This window comes from Corvus kubaryi, unplaced genomic scaffold (assembly GCF_017639235.1).
Source record: "Corvus kubaryi isolate FWS band 111438036 unplaced genomic scaffold, C.kubaryi_AGA036_p1.0 split1-131, whole genome shotgun sequence".
NCBI classification, from domain to species: domain Eukaryota; kingdom Metazoa; phylum Chordata; class Aves; order Passeriformes; family Corvidae; genus Corvus; species Corvus kubaryi.
In genome coordinates, this window is record NW_024582073.1 from 22,828,085 (window position 1) to 22,853,424 (window position 25,340).

General features: G+C 36.1%; 1 protein-coding gene across 9 annotated transcripts in view; it reads right to left on the bottom strand.

Annotated features, from left to right (window-relative positions):
* RGS12 (regulator of G protein signaling 12) overlaps positions 1–25,340 on the bottom strand; it is a 91,328-nt gene that overhangs the window by 18,440 nt on the left and 47,548 nt on the right. For 6 of the 9 annotated variants that reach the window (XM_042053766.1, XM_042053775.1, XM_042053774.1 and 3 more), the window contains 12 exons: positions 22,838–23,007; positions 19,680–19,772; positions 18,424–18,567; positions 13,476–13,655; positions 12,076–12,229; positions 10,747–10,823; positions 8,827–9,027; positions 7,955–8,028; positions 5,626–5,752; positions 4,591–4,687; positions 3,042–3,103; positions 2,369–2,522 (listed from right to left, as the gene is read on the bottom strand). In XM_042053766.1, coding sequence (XP_041909700.1) covers positions 2,369–2,522; positions 3,042–3,103; positions 4,591–4,687; positions 5,626–5,752; positions 7,955–8,028; positions 8,827–9,027; positions 10,747–10,823; positions 12,076–12,229; positions 13,476–13,655; positions 18,424–18,567; positions 19,680–19,772; positions 22,838–23,007 — 1,533 coding nt within the window. Of the gene's footprint in view, positions 1–94; positions 1,254–2,368; positions 2,523–3,041; positions 3,104–4,590; positions 4,688–5,625; positions 5,753–7,954; positions 8,029–8,826; positions 9,028–10,746; positions 10,824–12,075; positions 12,230–13,475; positions 13,656–18,423; positions 18,568–19,679; positions 19,773–22,837; positions 23,008–25,340 lie in introns of those variants that run through there. The other 3 variants (XM_042053767.1, XM_042053769.1, XM_042053768.1) reach the window with 3 other exon arrangements.

The window sequence follows — 25,340 nt, forward strand, 5'->3', positions numbered from 1 at the left end:
TTCTATTCTACGCAGTTAATAAATCTGTACACATACACAGGATTTTTTAATTCTTTATACAAAACAAGGCTCTAGTCTTACAGACAATGGGTGCACGTTTTTATATTCTGGATGGGTCTTACCCATCTTAACTCAAAAATAGCATGCCATTTGAACATTCAAAGATTCAGAATGTTGCAAACTTCCTCGTTATATTGAGTTTCTCTCAGTGTAATTATATTTTATCACAGTTTAAATTCAATTCATGGTGTAGTTTTAAACCAGGATGTTATCATCACAGGGTATGATCAGATGATTTAAGTAACCCCATTTTACTTGGAGCTGCAATGAATCAGTAGCTTACAGGTAGTCAGTAACCATCCAAGGAGCCACTACCAAAAGCGATAGGGCAGCTTTTTAAAGAGGTTTTAACACAATTAGAAGCGATTTTCTGATCATGTTCTTAATGATATCCAATGGTTTAATATGTTTCTGTATATAAATAATACTCATAATAGATCAACACTGTTCTAAAAAGTTTCAAAACTTGGCAACAAGAAACTTATCAATTGTAAGCTAAGAATTATACCACTCCTCAAAAAAGAAGCATTGCAACAATAAACAAACTCTTTGGTACAAAACATAGACATATAAAAATATGTAATTCTTAATATAGGGTCTCTGCATGTCCTAATTTTTCAAGAGGAAAGCACTTTAACTACAGAATATTAAAAGATGCTTTAAAAGGCCATCTCCAACAGATTAATTAAAAATCAACAGTTCCAACCCAGCTTATAAATACTGTTTGAAGCAAAAGCCATTAAGAAATAAAGCAACAGAATGTTAGTATCAGTTTTAACTTAGCATAATATGAAGTCATACACTTGCACTTGTATGACCTTATTCCTAAATCCTCTACTCATACTTGGCAGGCTTTGCAATGTATTTGTAAAAATGACTTTTTAACATGCTTTTTCAAATGCCATAAAATCTGAACGTAGCCAAGATGGAAGCTTCAAAATGCTTCTTATTGCCAAAGTTTTGCAAAATGGCAGTAGGCATATTAAAACATGCAACATTTCTAAGATGTGTCATACAAAAATGTCTCTGAAATTTCAAAGTTCATAGAACAGTTGTATGTTTCTGCATTAAAAAACAGTCTACAACATTTGGTATGCATTTTCCAAACTTTGACAAATTTCACAAAACTCAAAATAAAATGTGAAAGCCTCGAATTCTGAAGTTTTCAAATTATGTTAATGTTTTACTCAGTCCTAGGAAAAAAAATGAAAGTATTAAAATGTGGAAAAACAAGTTAACAAAAGAGTAAGTAACAGAAAATAATTTAAAATGCACTAATATTTTGTAGTAAAACTTACATTAAAAAACATCTATTTTAAGCAGTAGAAGTTTTAGTCATAGCATTTTTTTGTTTTTCAGTTCTAGTCAGTGGACATTTATTCACAGATGAACATTCAGAGGAAAACATTCATTTGCTGCATAAATGTGCATAACCAGGTTTTGGATATGCATATGGGGTGATTTCAGCAGTAAATTTTAATCTGTGGGTCAAGTATGTCCTTTGATTTTTGTTTTTCTACATAGGAAAATAAGGAGGAACGTGTAGGGCTGACAGACAGGTAATCACTTCAGTTCATGTCCTAGGGCAGAGGGTGTTACACCAAGACTTCTAGTGCTACATCATTTTTATTTCTCTTTCTCCCATGGACATCTTTCTATAAGAAAGCAAGTTCTCTTATGAGATTTTTTCTGATGATATCACCAGAACTATTAATATGTAACAAAGGTAAAAATAGGACTCAGAAAATGCAAGATTACCAATGGCCTCTTTGCTTATTTCTACTTCTAAACACCTTTTCAGTGCATTTGCTGAATGCAAGTTTTCCTGTTGCCCATCACGACTCCTCCGCAGTCAGACTGCACTGCCCTGGCTGTTACAGAGTTCAGCAGAAAACTTACAAAAATTCTTACCTGAGTACATTAGGGTCTACACTACTGTGCAATGCCTGTCAGTGAGTCAAACACTTACATAAAGGTGAACAGAAAGCCAGGATTCTACACAGCTCACAAAGAGTATCCAATGGGATGTTCAGCTGCAGTTGAGTAACTAATTCCTTTTTATTTTACAGGAATTAGGTACCCCTCACTTTTGAAAATCCCATTGGGCACCTACATCTGTGTTTAGGTATTATTAAAATTTTACCTTCAACTTAAGAAAACTTGACAATTCGAACACACCAAACAAAAATGTAATGGTCACGACTATGATTTTCACAACACAGTATTAAACACATGGTACTTTATCCTACAGACACAAAATTTTTCTAAGACTACTTATGTTAATATGTAAGCTATAAAGTTCACATACCCTCTGCTTCATCCAAATTTATTTTCTGACATTTTTTTTTCCCAATCTTTGCAATAGAGTCTTCTCTCTTTGACAGCCGGACTTCCCTAGCATTTTTTCCATTTTCGCCTTTCATTTTGATAGAATTAGACTTTCCTAGAGTTCTTCCCTCTCCCTGCATTAGAAGGAAAGTTAAGGTACTACTTACATTCAGGTTCTATCATTGTATACATAAAATGGCCTAAGGGAATGAGAAAGTTATTTTGGAAACACATTTCTCTAACACCACAAAAAACGCTTAAGTTTAGTCTTGATTATGGCAAAGAACATTTGCCACAGCAGTTCCCAAAAAAGGTAGAAATAAATATAATATTCTTTACTCTGAAGAATTCACATAACACAGGGCTTTTGAACTACAGAGTAATTCAATCATTTTCAAACATAGATAAGCCAATGAGACACAAGACAACAAACACCACACAGTGAAAGAGTTAACTGATTCATCATGAAGACAAAGTTCTTCACAAATAAATGCTGTTGACAGTGGAAAAATATCGGACGAGTTACAGCTATAATCAATCTAGTTACATAGTCTGGCCGATTCAAAATCATGTGTGAATGCAGCCTTTAGTCTAGAATTCTAGAAGGAAACAGAAGATGATCTAATGGAGAAAAATCGTTGCAGAAGACTTACAGTAGATCCTTGACTTCTCGAAGTAGTTGCAGTCTGTTTTACTAATACGCCTCTTTGTTTCTCTGTAAACATTGAACATAAACATACCTTCTGTAACTACCGATTTATAACTCCCCAAAGAAGCAACATTTAAGTGACAATGACAGACACAACAGATTTTTGCTCTAAAATTGCTCTAATATGTACTCAGAAAATAAAGACTGAGCACAGTTGGTATCTCTGATACTTTTCAGTAAAAATCTACCAGAATCACCCTCCCATCTTCACATTTTCCTCATACTAACATTACTTTTAAAGTTTAAAGATGCTGAAGTTTCACTTACACACTAAATTTTCAGTTGCTTTCAATCAAATAATCGTAAAATCTGAGCTAATAATTCAGTTCGCAATTCTCAAAATTAGAATTTAAAAAAGAAAATCAGCAGAAAAGACCATTGAAAGGCCATGTTGAGTCTTTTCCAAGCTGTTTCGTGCACCAATTGTTTTGTAGACACTGTCATATCCTCCTTGCCATCTTCTAGCTAAGCAAATGGCTCAATCAAAATAAATCTGCCTACAGCAAATGTACCAACACAGAATCATAGCCCTCTTTCACTGGTACATTGCCACAGAACCAATCCACTGCCAGAATGATCCTCTATGACTTAGGCTTTTACAGTTGCTGGCAGCACACTGGATTCAGGCAATTTAGACTTTACTTGTAATTCTTAAACAAATTATCTGTGAGAGTATTTAGATGGAAAACTTGTTTCAAAATAACAGTTGCTTCTGTTGACAAATCTGATTCTCCTCAATAAATACCTCCGTCTTTATAATGCCAGTTCTCCCTCAAAGAGGATCTCTGCTCTAAGTCTGCTTAATTTAACCATATCTAATACAGTTTTTAAAATTAAGTGAGACCTAAAAAGGTCTCCTAATGAAACCAAACCTTTACTCTCAAGGCTGCTTACATTAATCTAGAGTGTTAATTATGCCAAGAGATTGTCAACTGTTTAGTTGATATATTTTTATTTTTCCAATTATGTTGCCCAAGGTAATCACAAATTTTATCCTTTTTGGCATTATTTCCAGAAATCACCACTTAAAACTGGAGAAGCAGGCTCTGCTACTTTCTCATGCTAAAGAAGGAGATTATCATAGCAGTATGTATAGCTGCTGCACAAACTGCATCTGTTTTTCTTACACAGAATGTTCCTTACTGAGTAACTGCCAAATGCACAGAAGATATTTGGCTCTTTATTCTCATTACTGGGCACTATGTTCTTAAGTCTGTGTGTGGATCTATGGCTGAATGCAAGCAAAAAATTCAAATATTACTACTGCAAAATTTCTTACAGCAACAGTAGAAGTACTTGCTATCACAGATTAAGTTAATCTTTGATCTTCAGAAACTGCACTCCTTTTTAGTTAAAAAGAATATATGCCACACGTGATGTATCTAAATTTAATCACATTTGCCTCACCTTCACATCAACAGGAAAAACTAACCAGAGTCAGGGTTTATAAATCTGACTTGGAACCATAAACAAAAGCTTTTATACTAACTTACCTCTAGCCTTTGATGGTTCTTTTGCATCTAGAACAACCCGTTGACCATCCAGATTAGATATAGGGACACCAAGATCAAGTGGTTCCTGCTCACCACTCTAAAGTCGGATCACAGTTTGTATGCAATAGAGAAAAAGCTGTTTTTAGAACAAATTTATGCAGCCTGACATTTTTGAAAGAAAACAAGCAAAGCGCTTTTTATGCTTCAGAGTAGCTTCAATATAGTCTTCTACCATTCTAAGAATGTTTACTCCATTGGTGTAAAAATACCTTGATTTCAGTGAGTGTAACCCTTTTCTGTGAGGAGAATGGTATTTGGGGGAAAAAAGATACATGGAAAAAAAAAAATCATCCAATTTGTAAGTGTGCTCAAATACTCTAGGACCATTAGTGTGTATCTTCAGAAAATCATGTTTTTCAGAGGACATGGAAGATTATTTTATATTCTAAAGTGATTGTATTTTGTTAATTTTGTAATTTTATTAAATGAAGTTACCTTTATACCAACATGTTTTTCAGTTATCTTAAAAACTTGGACTAGTTCAGCTAAGACAGCATACATACTAGAAATACCACAAAATTAACTTTACACTCCTAGGTATTCCAGCATAATAGAAAAGAGAACAGGATAGCCAAGAGTTCAGTAGTAGAGAAGCTGGATCAGTCTGCTTTCACAAAAAGTTTCTGCACGGGGATTTGCGGCAAATTTCATAATTCCCAGGATAATGGAACAAAAGCTTTAATCCAACCAACTTTCCCTGGCTAATAATGGCAGTTGAGCTCTGGAAGAAGCTAAGTTCAGGCTTGCTTGTTTAGGATGTTGGATTTATTCTGAAGCAGAATATCAAACAGATGTAGACTAAATATATGAGGTGACTACTATTAAGCATAATGGTTATGACTACAATGCATTTTATCTCAACATGTAGCTATAGATACTTTAATGCCTAATTCTCAGGAGAGGAATCATTCCAGGGACTATGATCTTCTCCAGACAGAAAATGCTGCTGCTTGAATTACATCAAAAGATACTTACTAGTCTTGCCACAAGTTCATTAAGATTTAAACCATATTTTGCAACCACAGGCCTTAAGACCTCTGTTACTGGCTTGGTGGGTTTCGCCTTCAGACCAACTGACCGATTGATTGGAACAAGGTCCAGCCTAAAACACAGTAATTGTAACATTAAGTGTGAAACATTCCAGTAAATAAAGTGTCCAAAAATATACAAAATCCAATCTACAGCAAAGTTATACCAATTCATAGTTAGTAACTAGCTGGGACTGCAGTAGCACAAATCTGTCCTAAACTGAAGCGACAAAGAATTTATTATTTTATTTTTATTTCTTTATTACTATATCTAAATTATTATTATTTATGTTTAACACAAATGAAAATTCCACTGTTTCACTTGCCAGAGCTGAGTGAAGGCATGAGCCAGTCTATTTCAGACCAATGAAAAGCATTCCACAGCACTTTCATCTTTACAGGGAGATATACTTTGACCAGTCTGGTCCAGGAGTGCTTCCAAAGTGATTCCATGCCTGACTATAGACTTGGATGCAATAAAAATATTTCTTCTCAATTCCGCAGGAGAGACTCACAACCTCTTATTCAATTACCTGAGATGGATTTGGACACGTATTTTAATTTTTACACACAGGAACAAACACAGTAGAATTGCAGATGATGCTACTTTTTTAGGGTTGGTGATGCAACATCATGGAAACTTGGTGTAAGAGAAACTTATATAGCAAAGCTGTAAAAGCAATTAACTTAGAATTTACAGGCTAATGACAGCTCTCTTCAGAGTCTATTTTGCAATTTTGCATAAATTTATTGAAACAGCAAAGAATAATGAAATAAAAAACTAAAAAAAAAAACCCTAAACCCAAACAAATAATTCATTTGCATCTATTTCTCTGCACAGAGCTGTGGCCAGCTTTGGTTTGGTGCCTTTTTTTTTTTTTTAATGCTCTTTATCCATGCCCTGAATCCTCCACAAGCCTCATTTGACTGCAATGGTACTATAGTATGAAAATAAGGACAGGCTTATTACTAACAAAACAATCAGAAGAAATGTACATCAGATATTAAAATTATCAGTAATTTTGTCAGTCTCAATTAAATATAAAACTCATGTTTTCTATAAAAAAAATTACTTATGTACAAGATGTTTAGTCATGTTGACTTTTCCCTTCCACAAGAAGCCAGAATAACTGAAACTTTGTCTTTCATATTTTCTTTGAATTCAACAGTTACTAAATTGAAATGATCCATTTAAATCATTAGCTGGTAATTGATACAGAAGTGGCAAACATTGAGGTAACTAAGTATAGCCACATAATATTTCTCCTTTGTCTGAAAGTGGTCCAAATATTTGACTATATTTGCTTACATAGCATCTACCCAGAGAAGGGAATAATGTAGAATATTTCTACATTTTAATTAACACACAAATAACATATGGTACTGCCTACTTAAAGTTCCTTTTTAACTTGGAAACTCAGCAAGCTCACACCTAATAAAAGACTGCTCAATCTCAATTTCAAAACTGAATATGTTATGCAGTATTTATTAACCTGAAGTACCTTTAAATAGAAACTAGCCCTGCTTCCTAAGGAAAAGTAATATAGAGCCAAAATGAGGAATGCCTGACAAAATAAACTTTATTCACTTCAAAAGTGCAGGTCAGTAATGTAATATATTTTACTTCATTACTTTTTCCTGAAATAATTATTTCAGAAGTTTTCATAGCATTAGTTTGGATTCATTTTGGAAAAAAATACAAACATTATTTTGAAAAAAAGTATGCTATCAAATATATTACATAAAACTAAATATATCGTGTACTGCATTATATTATACCCATACTAATACTTTAACATTGACTTGTTTAAGACTCAGGGTTCATCAGATGAACTTTATTTATACAATTAGTCTTACTGTAATTTTCCAGGTAGGCATATAATTACAGATATAACTGAATGGGAACATGTCATCAATAAATATATCCACTTAACTTTAAGACTAGGAGACTCACAGTTCAATTTCCATCCCATTCTTGTGCTACTCCAACCAACTCTTCCTGATGTGGAAGGTCCCTCTGGACCCACAGATCTGTCCAGTGCTTTCACAGCTGCCTCAGCTTGAGCTGTTTGACACCGTAGTAATATTTAAATGTCCCTAAACCAGAACACTGGCATCAAGATCCCACTTGTATCCTAAGAGCAATCCAGAAATCCCCCTCCTGCAGCTCCACAGCCTCCACAGGTAACTGGCAACATTCTTTACTGCATTTACGAAAAGTAAAATAGAAAATGGAGTGAAAAATGCCAGAGGAAGATGCTATTTTTGACTCTTACCGAAATAAAGTGCGTTTTTCTAAGCGCAGGTCCCGAGACTCCAGGATACTACTGTCTTGGTGCAATACCAGAGGCTACAGAGCACATCAGGGAGAAGAGAAGAGAGAAAATTAATTTTAAAGTATGTAAAAAAGAGCAACTGTGTTGTTAATTCTTTTTAAAATAACTCAGAATATTATTACTATAGGCTGCATGCATTCTAGTGAGCATTCATTTACAACATGGAACATGACTGAAGCACATTTTCTTTTGGCTAGGTGTGAAACAATGACCACAACTCAATTTCCACTGGAGTCAGCAGGTATTCAAGAACTTGGTTGTTTAAAACAAACCTAGATTCTTCAACTTACGTAAATTATACAAAATGGTGCATTAGAAAACACAGCCAGGTCTTTAAAAGCTTTAAAAGAAAAAGCTGGTACCTATGACCATTCATTGACTTTTGTCATCATAATCATCTAGATGGATCAAAAGCATGAATTTAAAAAAATACTTAATGCCCACAGCTTGTCTTTGAATTGGAGATATTTCTGTTGGACTAAGAGCCCTCACATACACACTGCACCATCCACACAGATTGTTGTCTTGGAAATTTTCTTCAATATTAAAACCTGTACCTCGTTTCTAGCATTAATGCATCCCATTCATCTTTGAACAACTGAATGTCACTATGGTTTCGGGCTTTAATGCAGTAGCACCTACTACCACACATTTGTTTTCTTTGTGGATAATTCCCCTTATATTAACCAGCATTGCCAACGTAAAGCTATAGGTAGAACCAGGAAATACACGTCAGTATTGAGAGAACAGAATTCCTTATTCGTAAAATGGGGATGAAAATGCTTCCAAAAAAGCCCAGGAATATACAGTACCTTATCACCTCCAACTAGAAACAGGTCCACTGCAGCTATGTTAATGCCATGTTTCTCGCAGACCCCAGAGAGCACCTCTTTGATGGAGAACCCGGATTTCACAGCCATTTTGCTCGATGAGCCATCCGGAAGGTTTACACAGCAGTACTTGGGGGATTTGTCTTTATCTGGTACAAATGCAGGCAATCTTGAGGTTTCAGACTTAAAAGAAAGAATAAGGTCAGTGCCCAATGGGAAAATTAGGACTGGGTATAAACTTTTAGAGTCTGCACAAATCAAACCAAGTCAAGAACCATACTTTCCACCATGCTTTAGAAATCCTTCCAAATACCACAAATATCAGATAAATTTAAATCCTGGGGAAAAAACATTTAGATAAAGATCACAATACTGCACAAATATAAATTTATTTCAAGAACAGATGAAATTTTATACAGCGAGTGTGTAAAACAGTTACAAAATTTACTAAAGAACTCCTAATTAAAAAGTATAAAAGTAAGTAAAATCTTATTAAACATCCAAATAGTTAAATGCCTGTGCTCAATAATGTCCTGCTGATGTAAAAATTACCATCAACACACTATGAATCAACATTTAAGTGAGGAGCAATGCCTTTAAATATCAGGTTTCTCAATCTTTCCTCTCAAAATTTCCTCTTTTAACATAATCTGAATTCTATGCACAAATACACCACTGAGAAATTAAAATTTTAAAATTATTTGCTTTGTGACCATTAATTGTTTTTATTAAAGGAAACTAGAACTACGATGTTATGGGCTAGTCACTAACCTTTATTCTAGAGTAACAGTAGAATAGAAACACTACTACTAAATATAAAAAGTATCTTTGAAAACTTAACAAAAGTCTCACTTGTAACTTAAAAGGACACTAAAAATACTGGTTTTGTCAGCCTTCTAGGGTACTCATCATGCTTTTTAACTTGGTGCTTCTCATTCAAATCACAGTAACTTTCTGACTTAAATCAAGTGGGAGTGGGAGAGAAATGAGGGGTTGTTGCTTTAGGAAGGCTTTCCATTTTCTATTTCTTAAGCCAAGACTTTCTGCAACAGAAATAAACATGACTTCACCATGCTTGTTTCTCTGATCAATATTTTTAGCATAGGCAAAATTACACAGTTATCAGTTAGTAATTAATTACACAGAATCTAGTCAATTAGAGGGATATCAAAAGCACAAACAATTTTAAAATTTCCTTTTTTAGATTCTTCCTCCATATCAACATAGCTAAAATAAACTAATACATCTATGCTTTATAAATACTGTTTTAATTTTGCATCTCACTAGTTTTACACAGTGAAGGTAGAACTTGTTGGTTAGAAATCACAGTGTCTTCACTTATTTTATTAGTGTGACAAAGTGTTTGCAACAAAATTCCCTACTTCTCAGATTTTTAGGACCAAGTTAAGTCATAATGACAAGAACACACAACTTTAAAAGAAATAAACAGAGAAGAAGCACGACAGACACTGGCACAACAAAAATCAACCTAATTCAACTTGCATCCCCCTTAATGCATAGGCCAAGAAGAGGGAAAGCTTTAACTTGTGGTTGTTCAAAACAGATTCTCCCTCTGGTAGGTGGAACACACTGTTTTTAAAGAGCTATAGTCTTTAAAAGGAAAACTTTATTCTGGTAGTTCACTGGTGCCTGAAGTTAAGACAGACAAGATGCAAAGAATATCTTTCTGTTACAAGGATAAAATAGGAACTAATATATGAATGCAACCTCTATTACATTTCTAACACTCTAAAATTGCTTAGTATTACATCTTGTGCTCCAGCTTTATCACTTAAAGACCCGTTCCCAAGGCGTTACATCAAACATCACACATCTTAGAAAATCAGTAATTCACTTTTTTATCTGTTCCCCACTTGCTCATTAGTAAGAGGCAGCCATTACCAAGTCAAGACTAGCAGTGGATGACATGGAGCCTTGTGATTCCCGTCTGTATGACAATCCATTGGACTGAAAAGAATCTGTTTGTGGAAAGAATCAGCAATCAGTAAGGAGGCTTATTTTATTATTTATTATAATACAGAAAACTATTTCAAATATTAGCTTCTCCAGTCATAAATTTTTCTTTTTTCATTAAAAGGAAAAAAAACACCTTTGTACTGTGCATGGAAGCATGGAAATCAAAGCAACTCTTGGTCAAGTATTTCTTGGTTATGCAGCCCTTGAATAAACCCACTTGTTTTTATATTAAAAAAAGAAAAATATAATCCCTTTTACTAAAAAAACTTAGTTTAGTTAATTAGATCTAACAAGATTTCAATATTTCACCTTAAAAATTATTCTACCTCTTCGGATATTTTGAAGGGAAATACATCTTTTTAAAAGCGCAAGTATGGTGTTAGAAAACTAAAATCTGAGACAACTACTAGTCACTTTCAGAAGTTTGAGCCTATAATCTCAGTAAATGCCTCTGATGTCTTTTCACGTATGAATATACTAAGAGCACTCAAAGTATCCCAATGATCAAAGATATCTTGTAGGTCTGGGCATTTACCAGAAACAAAAACTACAGTAACAAATATGGACCAAAGTTGCTACTTCACTGGAATTTCTTCATTATTTTTAACTCAATAGAATAATTTACTGCAGAACTTTCATCTCCTCTAGAGGCCATGTACAGGTGCTTTCACAAGGGAACTCTTCCCTAAATTCTCAAACACAATTAAGTAACAAAACAGCAGGTTACAAGGGCTTTCACACCTCTGACTCTCCTTTTTTCATTTTAGTCAGGGAAGGTGAAAACAGATGGTGACTCTGTTCAAAAGCGAACATACCTGTGTGTTACTGATAAAAGAAAGAAAGTAGGATAACACAGATGGAGGAATTTTTAAATAGCTGTAACTATAGCACTACTTGCTGTACTGTTCCTGGACTTCTCTGTAAAGATTTGAAATTATCTTTCTACAAAAATAGTAGCTCTCTTATTGAAAAAGCAATTACCAGCACACAGAAAGGCAGAATGTGCCAAAAAGTAGGAAAAAAGTCTTTTGGAAGTTGGTAAAAACAGATCTAAATATTGTCATAATTTCATCTGTTTACTTGTACGTCTTCCACAAAACTGCAGCAATACTAGCCATGCTGTGGCCTTCTGACTTGACAGTTCTTTTCCTCTGCTGCTCCCAAGAATGCACTCAGATAGCAACTAATCATGGTAAGACTAATCACATCTACTGCTGAAACAACCTTGAAACAAAGTGGAATGTGAACACTCACCGTTTGGATAATCACCATTTTCTCTTCTCTTCTGTGATTTTCCCAAACTCTTACTTCTTGACCATGAGAAGAATGTTCCCCTTTTTTTCTTCTCCGTGTCCTCCTCTCCTGACTCTTCATTTAAAGATCTTCCTGACTTTGATTTACCACTTAGCTATCACCAAAACACAATTAAATCACTCGTTGGATCACAGTTGTGAGTATATTGTCTAAAATAAACCTTCCCACACTTCTTCCTAAAACAAGAGTGTGATGGCCAGGTTAGCTGCCTTCTTTATCCCACGCACAAGTGTCTGTGCCAACCAGCATTCCTCCCAGTAGCAATCAAAAAAACCCAAAAAACCTCACCAGTGGCAACAAAAAGAAATACATAGATGGAAATGTGCTACTTGGTAGGGAATACAAAACAGTAGCTGGAAATGAGCCATGGAGAGCTCCAGCAAATATGAAAGAACTGTCCCCAGCTCACCAGTAACGCCTAAGTTAATGTGGAAAGGCCATTTGCCTCGCTTTTAAAACACTGAATTTCACTTTGGTATTTTTCCTAGGTTAGGCTTGAACATGAACAGCTTTTAAAGACAATGACAAAGAACTGTTTAGCATTTACAAGTATAATCAAGTATTTATTAGAGTTGAAGAATACATATGTCAGGAATGTTTGATATTAAACTAAACTTGCTTTTAACAAGGTAGTATTCTTGTTAGATTATTAGACTATTCCTTAAAATGCCACTTTTTAAAGGTTCCTAGTCATAAAAATACATAGTGACAGATGGGGTAATCTGTAGTGACTGACGTGAAAAACGAAAAGTTATAATTTACCCATACAGTTATGTAATGCTATGGTGGTATTATCTACAAGAAGAAAAAAATAAACCCTAAATAATGTCAGGAGATCAGTCAGTAAGACTACTGGTCTAATTTTTAAGCAACTGTACTTATTTAACACAGAATTATCTTAGTTTAGTAGAAGCTAAGAAATTAAAAAAGCCCTCTGCAAAAATGAGTTCATTTAGGTTAAGTCTTCTCCAAAACTTCTGATAAAATGTCTGCTCTCAACAAAGGTTAAATTATCACATCTTAACTCCCATGTTCAACCTAAATAAGCTTCTGAACTGGCACATTAAAATAACTCTTACTTTTTATTTGTACACATTTATTTAAATAATAATGAAGATTTAAAATTATATTCAGAAAGTCAGTATCTAGGAAACTGATTCAAAGGCAAGGATAAAAAAAAAAGTCTTTTCCCGAATACATAAAAATATTGCAATTGTACTTGCCAGCATCTATAACCACACATTTTAATTTTATTTTATATATTATCTTTGATTTTCTAAAGAACTTGAAAAGCATTATTTAAAAACATGGTTTTCAGATAACAGGAATGCAAAGGTCACCTTTTTTGGTGTTGACATGTTGGACTTCTCTGAACTGACGCTGTGTTTGGAAGTGGGGCTGCTGGGAACACGCTGAGGATCAGGAAGAGGACGTCCTTCCACTTCAGCTAAGATGCATTCTTGGTAAAGGGGGGATTTGAGGAAGCGAGTATAGCTATCAAACTTCATCAAGTTAAATATCTGAAATTAAAACACAGTGGATAACGGTTACATGCGCTTCAGTAACACATCAAGAACATTAAGCTACTTTGCAACAGCCAACACCCACAAATTTTAGGACATTCGGTTGTAAACAGCATAGGTACGATTTTGTTTAGAGCTGGTTAATAAATACGCTGCACCCATTTAAAGTGAAACATAATTTGACCTATTCCCTTATTACAGGTTCAGAGAAAATGTTAGGATTTGTGCAAAGTGCAAGCTAAGATGCTGTAGAGTCTCGACAACACCATCCTCTTTTACAGTATTGATGCCATTCTATGTGGAACATTTAAAACATTTTCAGAGGTTATTACACTAACACTGTATGTGACAGGATCAAGTTATACAAGTGTGTTTTAAGGTAGCTGTGAACAAGAAAAGTTTATATTCTAAAACACACAAATATGATATAATCACAATATGCGATAGTACACTATGATACAAGACACACAAAGTTAATTGCTGATGTGAGGAGAAGCTGAGAGTCCTTTACAGTATATATAATCTCCACAGAATCATAGAATCATTTAGGCAAAGACCTCTAAGATCATCGAATCCAACCATTAACCCAGAACTGCCAAGTCCACCACTAAGCCATGGTCACGTGCTCAATCATAAGGAAAAAAAACCATCAGTATCTTTGGACAATTCAATAATCAAGATGCTGTAAATCTTGAAAGAGAACAGTTTACATTAAATGACCAACATTTATCTTTATCCACAGAGGAAGAAAGCAGCTCTTTACGAGGCCTAGAGCAAATATCTGAGGCTGATTTAACCAAAGCTAAATTTATGAAAGTGAAGAAGAGTTTTTTCTTAAATGCTAAATAATGTTTGAATTTTTTGTTCCATTTTTGCAACCCTGCTGTTTTAAGTAAATCCATACTTTTACTTCTATATCTTCTGCCATGATTCACTTGATCTGAAAAAACAGTTTGAATGGCTGCTTCTCTGGACATGACAAATTCCCCACAAGCAAAGGAAGGTATGCACCGCCCAACCAGTTATGGTATTTGTTGCTGCCGGCTCCGAGGTCACCCTTCCCCCTCCCCAAGACAAGCCAGGACTTGCCTTTGCCATGTGCTCTGAACTCCTTTGTTCCAAGCGTGGGCAAAACCAAACCTAACTCAAACTCTTTAGCAGTGTCTGATTGGCCGGTCACCCCGGGTCCGCCCCTAGTCCTCCCCCTTCCCCTTCTCTGAATAAAAGAAGGGCCTGAGAGGGGACCTGCCCTCTTGGACTTTGCAATCCTTCTGCAAACATCTGCGTCTCTGTCTCTGTTTGAAAGCTTCTAATTGCAGCAATTAGGCAAACCAGAAGCTCTATTTCTCCCTCTTTGCTTCTGCTGGTGGTATCAGCTTTGCAGCTACCATTTGCCACTTTCAGAGCTACTGAAATGCTGGATTGCCCGTGCTACCTCTCTAGGCTGCCCGAGGCTTTCTGAGGCATTGAACTACGAGCCTAGCCGGTAAAAGCTGTGAGTATTCCCTCAGGTATTCCCAGAAGTATAAAGGAAAGTCCATCACTGAGACAGAGTGGTCCATTTGCAGATCAAAATCATGTTTAAGGTTGTGCAGAGATGCCCTTCTCAACTGGCTTTAGCCCAAAACTTACCTTGGAAACAGCAAGATAAAGCAGAGAGAACTTGGTCTTGCAGAGTCACAGAAACCTAAATCAAACTGAATGCCAACTTCCATGTTCTTGCCTTTCTCCTCTGTACACTTCCATTCCTGCTTAGGTGCTGCCTGTCATCTTTGTTGGGCCTTCTAATGCACTGTTTTCCACGTGGTAAGCGATGGAAAAATACTTTCGTACATGTTAGCTTTGACAGCTTAACATGATTAAATGGCTCAGTGCCAAGTCCAATGTGCCCTCAAGGCCATGACAAAGAGACAATCTAGTACCAAAGATTTCTCACTTGAAACCTTGCTCACAAAGGGGAACATCTCTCTCACACCATCCTTCTCTGACCACAGGTACACTGGCAAAATTGAAAAAGACAACAAATTTCAGAGCACATGTAATCCTTAGGCCAAGTCTCAACAGACTATTGAGTGTACACAACACACACAGCTTTGAAACAATTCTTGAGTTCTGTTGAGCTCAAAGAATACTGTGGTGTATTGCCAAAACAGTGTAAAATACAGAGGGGCAATTAAAAGAAATCAAAATGCCTCAGTGTCAAGGACTCACAGAAGCACCACTGATACAAGATTACTGGGAGAAAATGCTAAGTATAGCCTGCAGGCTCCAACACAGATGCAAAACCCAAGCTAACTGAAAAATACAAAATATTTCACCTGTCCTTGAGCTTTTTAAGAAAATGAAACTTAAAAGGTTACACTCTTCAACAAATCACAGTACTTTCAACTGAATGCATTTTGTGCCCCAAAATATAAGACATGATTCTATGGCACAGCTTACACTAATACATTAAACTTAACACAGCATCAGGATGAAAACAAAGCTTTACACAGTTGCCCATCACAGAGTCTAGCGCCATTAAGAAGATAAAATAGTTATTCCATGCTAGGCAGGAAGAATAAAGGAAAAAATTGCAGGGAAGTAAGAGACACAAGAAAAGTTATAGCAGAGATGCAGTCTGCAAATTAAATATATTTAAAACAGCAAAAGAATTACAACCTTTTAACTTTGCTGGACAAAGTGATGAGAGCGTAACTAATTTACCTTGAGCTGATTATCATCTGTCCTACTATGTTTCTAGCTCACAGTACATCCATGATTTCCTATATTTAGCATTATTATCATATTTACATGTCTTAATGACTTATGCTTATTTGGAAAAGGCTAGTAGATGATAGTTCTTGTTCTTACAAATGAGAAAAGTATCTTTTAAAAGCATAATTTGAAATTTACAGATAAACAAGAGTAGAAAAATTTACATCCATTATCAACTCTACATGAAGTACTTGATATTTTATTCTTATTTTAGTAGGTTCAAGTGAGCTACACTGTCCTCCATCCACAAACAATCATAATGCTTCTTTGTATTCAATTTATAAAAAAGAACACCCCAACTAGCTATTTTGGCTGCATCCACACTGCCATTAAAACCTCTAACAACAAGATGAAAGACAAATTTCCCAGGATATGGACAGAAAGCAACTTCCAGGATTATTCCCAGCAGGCAGTGCTTGAGAGAGAATGGTCTGAAAGTGTTTCCAAGGCACTTTCCCACACACTTCTGCAACTCCTGTGCAGACTTACAGCCAACACTCCCTATTCCCCAGCATCACAGTCATCCAACAACCACCACAGAGCAGCACCCTTGCACTCTGTGGTCAGTGTTCAAATCCAAAAAATCTTGTGAAAGACCACAAATGCAGAGCTTTTGCTTTATTAAGGTTGTGGCACTGCCATGAGTTGAACTTTGAGAGTCTGTGGGTGTATGCAGTAACTACACAACCCACAGCTCTATGTTCTCAGGGTGGTGCCATCCACCAAGACCACAAACCGACCTCCTGCAGAACCACTCACTGAATCCAAGAAATTAAGGGCCATCGAGCAGCTGATTCCCCAGCGCTGACCTCAGCCAGGCAACACACCACCAGCACCTCAGACAGGCTCCCAGGCCACATCCTTCAGCAGAAGTAATTCTCATCCAGCTTCACCTCATTTTCCAGTGGAAGGAACGGGTCTGACTGAGGGATCTGACTGAGGCACTGACAATTTGAGATAAGCAGATCAGGCACAGACAGGCCTTGTGGCTGGGACTGGACCCAGAGCAGGACTTCTCACGAGCATTATGAGCCCTCCAACTAAGGATACAGCATTTCCAAAGGGAGAAAACCTGCATCAGCCCTGTCACCTGACTCATCGGGACTCCTTGTACTCCACCAAACAAATGGGAGAGGATGCGGAGGAATTCAGGCATAGTCTCCACAACACCAGGATGACAAATGCATGAAAAAATGTCTGGGAAGCTGGTGACTGGTAATTCCCACAGAAGGCTCATCTTAGGAGGTGCATAAGGAATAGCTATAATGCTGGAAGCTGCCAGACCAGCAGTCAGCCCTACCTTTCTATCTCCACTTTGCAGGAGGACGATACTATACCCAGCTGCTCATATTGACCAAAAGCATGCGGTCTGAGATTACGTCCTAAGATTGTGACCTGGTTCATTAAAGCTATGGCCTTGATTTCAAAATTATGATCTCAAAATTACTTCTACTAATAAACTGTTAGGGTGGAAGAGTTACCAAAGAGATGACTTAGGAGAAAAAATTAGAAACTTAAATTCTACAGGAAATGTAAAGTGTATGCTGTTGTTGCATAACTGTTCTGAATATCCGTAATTATTTAAAATACATCCACTTCAGAGGTCTTCAGACTCCAACAGTTTTAAAATCTCTTTGCCTGATAGTAGTATTAAAGCATAAAAGAAGAACTCCTTTAATACAACTGACATTTTAAAAACCAAAAGTAGACACTATTTGTGCACTCAACTTCCACTAAAGAAAACCAGCCATATGCCAACACTCTATGCAATGGTGCTGCAATACATAGACTTATTTACTCGCACTAAACCCTCATTTCAGTAACAGTACTTCTCAGATTATTTTTTAGTTATATGACAATTTTCTACACACAACAGAAAAACAGTCAAGCAGCCTTTTTTCTATTCTTCTAACAGAATCTAAGGTATACAGCATGTGAAACTATTTATATAGATTATAAAGGAAACGATAACAGACGTACACAGAGCATTCATGTTTACTACAATTACCTGAAGCTGTTGTTCCTTGAACATATCTGGATGGGGAGAATTGAGAATATCATCTGCCAACTGTGCCTGGCTGTCAATATTAACTGGGGTTGTAGCTTTGCTACACAAGAACTTACTGAAGATCTCCCGAGCTCTGTAAGAAAGCTACAGAAAAGAAATGTTAAATGTATGTTGATTTTAAAACTGTATTTTTAGCTAAGCATTTCTTACACTGATATATTTCACCCAAAAATAGATAGCCACAATTCTTTAATATATGTATTCTTCATAAGTCAGCTTTTGTTAGTTTTAGGCACATAAATAGAGTTTTTCCTTTAAAATTAGAAATATTCATCAACTATTTCTTAAGCAGTAAATGTTGTCCTCCAAATAAAAATTAAAATAATCAAGCAGTGAAGCACAGCAAGTATTTTTTAAAAAGGAAAGTAGATTTTTTTAGATTTTAGACCTTTTATATAAGTTACTATTTACATAAATCCTCTAAGATTCAATTTCTAGAAGTGAGAAAAAAGTAAATATATATATGAATGTTTACAGTCACAATCACTCATTTTTAACTTGTTTACTCTGAAACACCCACATCACAAAAATAATGAAAAACCCACCAAGCTGAGCCCACAGCCCTTAAGGGTGGTGTTCAGAAAATACATTGTTTGAAGACAGAAGAAAGTAGGAGAAAAAAACCTCATTAGTAGACAAAGGAGTTAAGAGAGACTTGGAAGATTAAACTGTTTCCACCACATAAACCTGACTAGATTTGGCTGTGGTGTAGACAGAAGTGTTGCCAACCCGTACAAAGCTCAATATTCACCCAAACTGCCTGACCAATTCCCTCAAAAGAATGAGATGGAGATTCTCATAATTTGTGAACAAACGTGAGAGCACTACACTTAGAGCAGCAGATAATCTAAGTTACTTAGAAACACAATCTTGGTTCGTGGAGGCAGTCTACAAAAAAGAGTGTAAGAGGCCTCTCCTTGACACGTTCAATTAACTTGCTCTGCACTTCCATGCACTGGGCTACCACTGCTGGCCATTTCCAACATCCAGGATACCTTACCTCATTCTTACAGAGCTTCCTCTGCACTCTGCTGCAGTTCAAATACACCCAGCATCTTAAATTTAGGTCATCCAACCCTATTTTAGTGACGTCACAGTATGAAGACCAAGCACAGCTCCATTAATTTCTATAACCTTGAAGGAGTAATAATTTTTGAAGAAGCAATGCAATGTACTGGAATACAACATTGACTTACCTCTTTTTTATCGTGTGCAGGTACATGGTTAAAATATTCACAGGCCTGCCAAAACAAAATATTTTCTTCACTAAATTCTTTCCGTAGAAATTCCTAGGGGGGAAAAAAGCAAATAAATAAATGTCTCAAAGAAAAGTTACTTGCCAGCTTAAACAACATATTTATAATGCTCAGAAAGTTTGCAAAAAGGTAACTTTTCAATCAGTCTCACAGTCCAGTTTTCTTCTACAGTAAAAATCAATGTATGTCCAATACATATGTAGTGCTTCCCCTCTTTCTCGTGTTTTTTAAATGTATATAACTGAGAAGAATCCATCAAGTTACAATCAAATCATTTGCAAGTACAAAGTTTGAAATGTCATGCTAAGTAGTGCATAAACTAGTGAATAAACTTTTAATAAAAATTTAAATAATTTATAAACTACATTTAAAAATGACACTGTAAACTGTCTTTAATTGCAGTTCCACTGATGTAACAGAGCAGATGTTTATCAAGCAATGCCCATAATCAGTTCTGGATTCATTACGGTATCTCTCTGCATCACATAGCAACTACAAAAGAAAAATCTTTTATCAGTGTACGCTGATGTGGTTGCATGGTATCTCTTTGGAAAATACTCACTAAGAGGAAAAAAATATATCTCCCAGTACAATACACAATAATCAGGACATTTATATTACAGGATTCTAAAGTCCAAATGAAGACTGGTACCAATTCAGCTGGAAAACTCTACAAGCACAAACTGTCCCATATTCAAATCTGTATAATTCAATGTTCTCTCTGCATCTTAAAAGCATTTTAACCATCAGGGGAAAAATAAAGATATAAAAAAATAATTTGATCCACCACAACCTTCACTCAGTTGTCACATGGTGTATCACTGAAGCTTCCTTACAATACAAGGCAGCCTCAGAAAGCTGTGTAAGAAGAACCTCCACAGAAATAAACTTTAGCTTATTTGTGCTTTTCAGATTTACGTAGAGTTTAGGGAGTCCAGCTGTAAGAAAGCAATTGAGATAAACCAGCATACAGGGAATCTAAATGCCCAAGCAAGCTCTGAATTTAAAGCTCCTCAGAGGCATCAGCTGAGACACCAAACGCATAAAAGACAATCCAGAGAGTAGTCAGGGGACATTTCTGCATTTTACGTGTAATTACATATTAAAAGAGAATCAAATTAGTGAACAGGAACTGGAACAAAACTGCCTACTTCTCCCCTGGCACATTCCCTGTGAATCTAGAGTCCATCTCCCACTTGCTTCCTTGTGGCCACAGGATTTGGGCACAGCTGGCTGTCCAACAACACAGCTTCACCAGGAAGGCCAAGTGGTGCCCCAGCTGGAACATCAGGCTGCTCAGCAGTCACCCATGGCTGGGAAGCTGGAGAGGTTGGTCTGAATGCCTTCAGTGGGGGAACCTGCAAACAGCACTCTCACCTCCTGGCTGACTGCTCTAAGCAGCAGCTCTTATGCAAAGTGTGAGTATTTGGAAAACATGCAAAATCTCTCCTTCTTACAGAGTAATTCCTGCTCTGTGACAAAGCTGCCCTCAGGAAAGGCAGAGGCTGGATCACAAATGCACCAAGACACTTACTATGAAACCATGATTTAAATGCTGGTGCCTCAACGTTCTTGGATACTGGCAGCAATCTGTAACTGCACAGTGTTACGACAACCAGGTTGCAAATAAATCTAAGCAGTGGTTCTGGAAATCTCCTGGGCCTCAAGAAAATGGTGGTGCACACAATAAACTTTAACATTCCCTAATTGTTTTTTAAAGTGGGTATTTCTTTAACACATGCACTTTTGCAGTGTTTATAAAAAGAAGTTCTAATTAGAATAAAATGGGGGGAAAAGTAAAACTTTCAGAATATCTGAGGTTGGCTTTTGCTGAAATGAAAGTACCTTTCACCTTTTAATCTGAAAATTTATTAAAATGATATGAACTAGTTTTTACATTTTTAATGTAAGTTTTGAACTAACATGACAGTGAAAAATTAATGCAGCAATTTTCTAAGTGTACTGAACATTTACAAGTAATTAGAAAAGTCAACTGAGTTTTCAGTAGCAGGCACACAAATTATGTCATTTTTCAGACGGACTCTAATATCAGATCAGAATTTTTCCTTTCAGCCTGACAAGAAGTCTCAGTATTAAAGCAGAAATGCTAATAACTCTCAGGCTACTCTGCTAAACCAGAGAACATAATATCCAAGATGCATTATTTTGTTTTCCTCTTCTCTGTTTCCTCAAATAGATGTTCGCTGTAAATGTGGGGTTTTGGGTTCCCCTTACCAGTTAACATGAAAGTCTGTTTATTAACCATTGTGATATCTTAATACTTTTGTATCAAGCAAAAGAGTCTGAGTTACTGCAGATTCCAATAATCTACCTCTCCTACACCACAGGTTTCCTTATATTCTCATTGTGAAAATTACTTGGGCAGCACAAACTGTCCCTGTGTAACACATTCAGAATCAGCAACATACTCTCAGTGCAGCAAAGCAAAAGTATATACCCTCAGTTTCCTTGCATGCAAAATAGAGATGATGCTATTTACAGCTCCATAAATGTGCTGTGCAGAACAGTATTTATGTATTGCAAAGTATTTATGCTTTGCAAATACTCAACATCATTCCTTCATGTTGCAGCTTTAACCATATGCTACTTTTAGCTACCATAACTACTTCCAAAATGTATTTCTAAAAACCTTTTTCAGGAAAATAAGCCGCTCTATCATTGAAAAAAATCTTCTATGTCGCTTCCAACGTTTCAGTGGAGATAGATGTGAATAATGACCCATTCTTAGGAAACTACCAAAAGTACTTCCTTCTTCTTGTACAAAGGCTACAAAACGGCATTTTACAAAATGGGGAAGCTTTCTGAAATGAAAAAGACAAAGCCAAATATAGCTTCCATTTTCACCTGAACTTCTGCTGTGCAGAAATGCATGGCAATCTGTACATTACTATGAACTCTTACTCAACTGTGAACCCGTGTAAACTCAGAAACATACTCATATAACAACTGAGCATGAGTGAACTCCTCTCTCTTGTCCTGTGCATGGATAGCATCAAGAAAATAAAAGAAAATACAGGAAAATCACTGTGGCAGTATCGGGTATTTTGGAAAGCCTCTTGCTGTCCCTCAAAACTTACCGAAAAATATTTAACACCAACAGAATCCTGAAGAAGACGCTCAAAGGAAACAGCCCAGCTTGCAACTCTCCTTTCTCGCAGTCGCCGGCAGCTCTGCACACTGGGAAGGCTGGCATTGCTGCTGAGGCTGTTTTCACTGATGCAGTCCTTCAATTCAGCACTATTCAGCTCTGTTAATAAAGGAAATTAAATCTGTCAACAAAGTAGTATTCACTTTTACTCTTCAACATTGTTTACTTATCACACCTCCTGCTCAAGCTCAGTGGTGCAGGTATCTAAATATCCCTCTCCATTTTTATTAAGAGCACCTGTATAGAAAAAAAACACCCCAAACACCGCTCAAGTTTCTTCTGTTCTACTGCAAAGAAAATTAAATGAGTGTCTTAAAAGCAGTCCTCTGACAGAAGCAAAATGGGCAGGCCCAAAACAAAATCTTTTTTATTGTTCCACAAAATAAAACACATTTTCCTGTTGATATTTCTCACCCTATGGACTGCACACCTTCATAAGATTACCCAAGGTAAGTTGATGTTCAAGAACCCACCGTTCACCAGAATGTGGGCAAAAACCTACTTGGTGATAGGAGACAGCAAAATTTCATACACACTTCAACTGGTAGAGACAGAAAATCTGTGAAATTTTACATGGAAATACAAGATTCCTGTTTATACTGAAAATTTAGGAAAGGAGTCAATTGTGGAAAAGAACATTAAGGAAAATGAGCTAGTAAGGGACGCCTTCCTCATCCACAGGAAATAGAGGCATCAAACCATAGATCCTCAGTTTATCATGGTTTCTGATAAAAATAGGGATCCCTTCCAGATTCTAGCCAACATAATGGAATCATCTAGAAACCTCAAGATGAGAAATTACCAGATTCTTTAGATCTTGAAAAAACAGAAGTGATTTTGTATTCTGAAAAACAAATTACCAAGAACCCACAGAGAATTCAGGGAAACACAAAAAACTCCTTGTGTAGCAGCCTAACAATTTCAAGTATTAACCCCAGATCATCTTTGTCACATGTTAGTAAATGAAATATGCACACCCAAAAAATCTCAAAGTGACCATTTGTTCACAGAAGTAGAAAGGGGAAAGAAATGGCTGCTCTAAGTAAGAGAAGGAACTGCTTACAATAGGGTTCTATTCACTCACAGATTTGTCATTTACTTCTTGCACACCCTTTTGTAGAATGGTCCTTCCACCTCCCAGTGTACACAAATGTAAAACTGGCAATGCTGAACTCACAGCTATACACTTCACAGAGGTGATAGAAGGTTTAATTCATTGTGAAGACACAACTAAAGCCTGAGCTACCTAGTCTGATCTCCCTGCTTCAAGCAGGACATGTTGCACATAGAAAGATGCCAAACTGAGTGAGATTCTGTGATGAAGGGATGAAAAAAATCACAGACATTCAATTATTTGAAAAATTTGAAGTAACAGATGTGAGAAAATAATACCCTCAAATTAAATAGATAGTATATTCATCAATTTTATGCCAAATGAAAAAGTATGCAGCTCACTAGGAATGCAATCTGTTTGAGAAAACTGAATTCACAACCAGTCAGAAATGGACTATGCTTCACAGGGACGTTTTTATGATTTTCCTCAGTTAATCACTTGGACTAACTAAAGAAATTAGTAATTTCACCAAAAATACCCTACTTTATGAGGTATCCCAGGGTCTCCTTTTATGTTAGAAGTATTTGAAAGCACTTTGCACTTCTAAACTTCACATTACAAAACACTGCTGTTCCTCCCTGGAAGTAAGAGCTTTGGAAAAAGGCACCATTCAAAAACTGCTATAAGCATAGGAAAAAGTTATGAAGATAGTTGTAAAGACAAGAAAAAAAATTTTCTTAAAGTTCTGAAACTTCATTTTAAAATTTATTTTTAGCTCAGAAATAAGATGTAATAGTTAACTACTCTGAGTTTCTGTAAGTAAAGCTATCTTTTAAGACAAAAATAAAACAAGTAAGACAAAGACACAGAAAAAGATTAGGGAAAAACAAAATGTAACTGTATTTTCAACAAGGATAATATTTAAGGAAACTAGTAACAAAACAGGTATTTACATCATTTTCTTTGCCTAATGACCATATTAATCAAAGCTAATTGCAAACATTCAGCAAATACTGCCAAATTTTCTCATAGAAATATTCACTTTTTCCTTTAAAACATATCTAAGAGCATAACCAAGTCAACTGTTAACTTCATTAGAGAATACCTGTCACCACAGTGAAACTATTGTGAAAGAAGCTAATGTGAATCTGAAGAGAATGATATCTAAATTTATTATCTGAAGTATTTTGCTTTAACTCTGCAGGTGGATATGTTCTATTTTACAGTCCAGGATACAAACAGACACCCACTTCTTGATAGATCTGGAACAGTTTCAGATACTGCCTCACTCCTGGAGGGTTCAATCCCCAGTGTTCTCCAGTGATGAACGATGAAAATTTCCTTGTTCCTTTCAGGCGGAGTCAGAAAGCCAAACTCA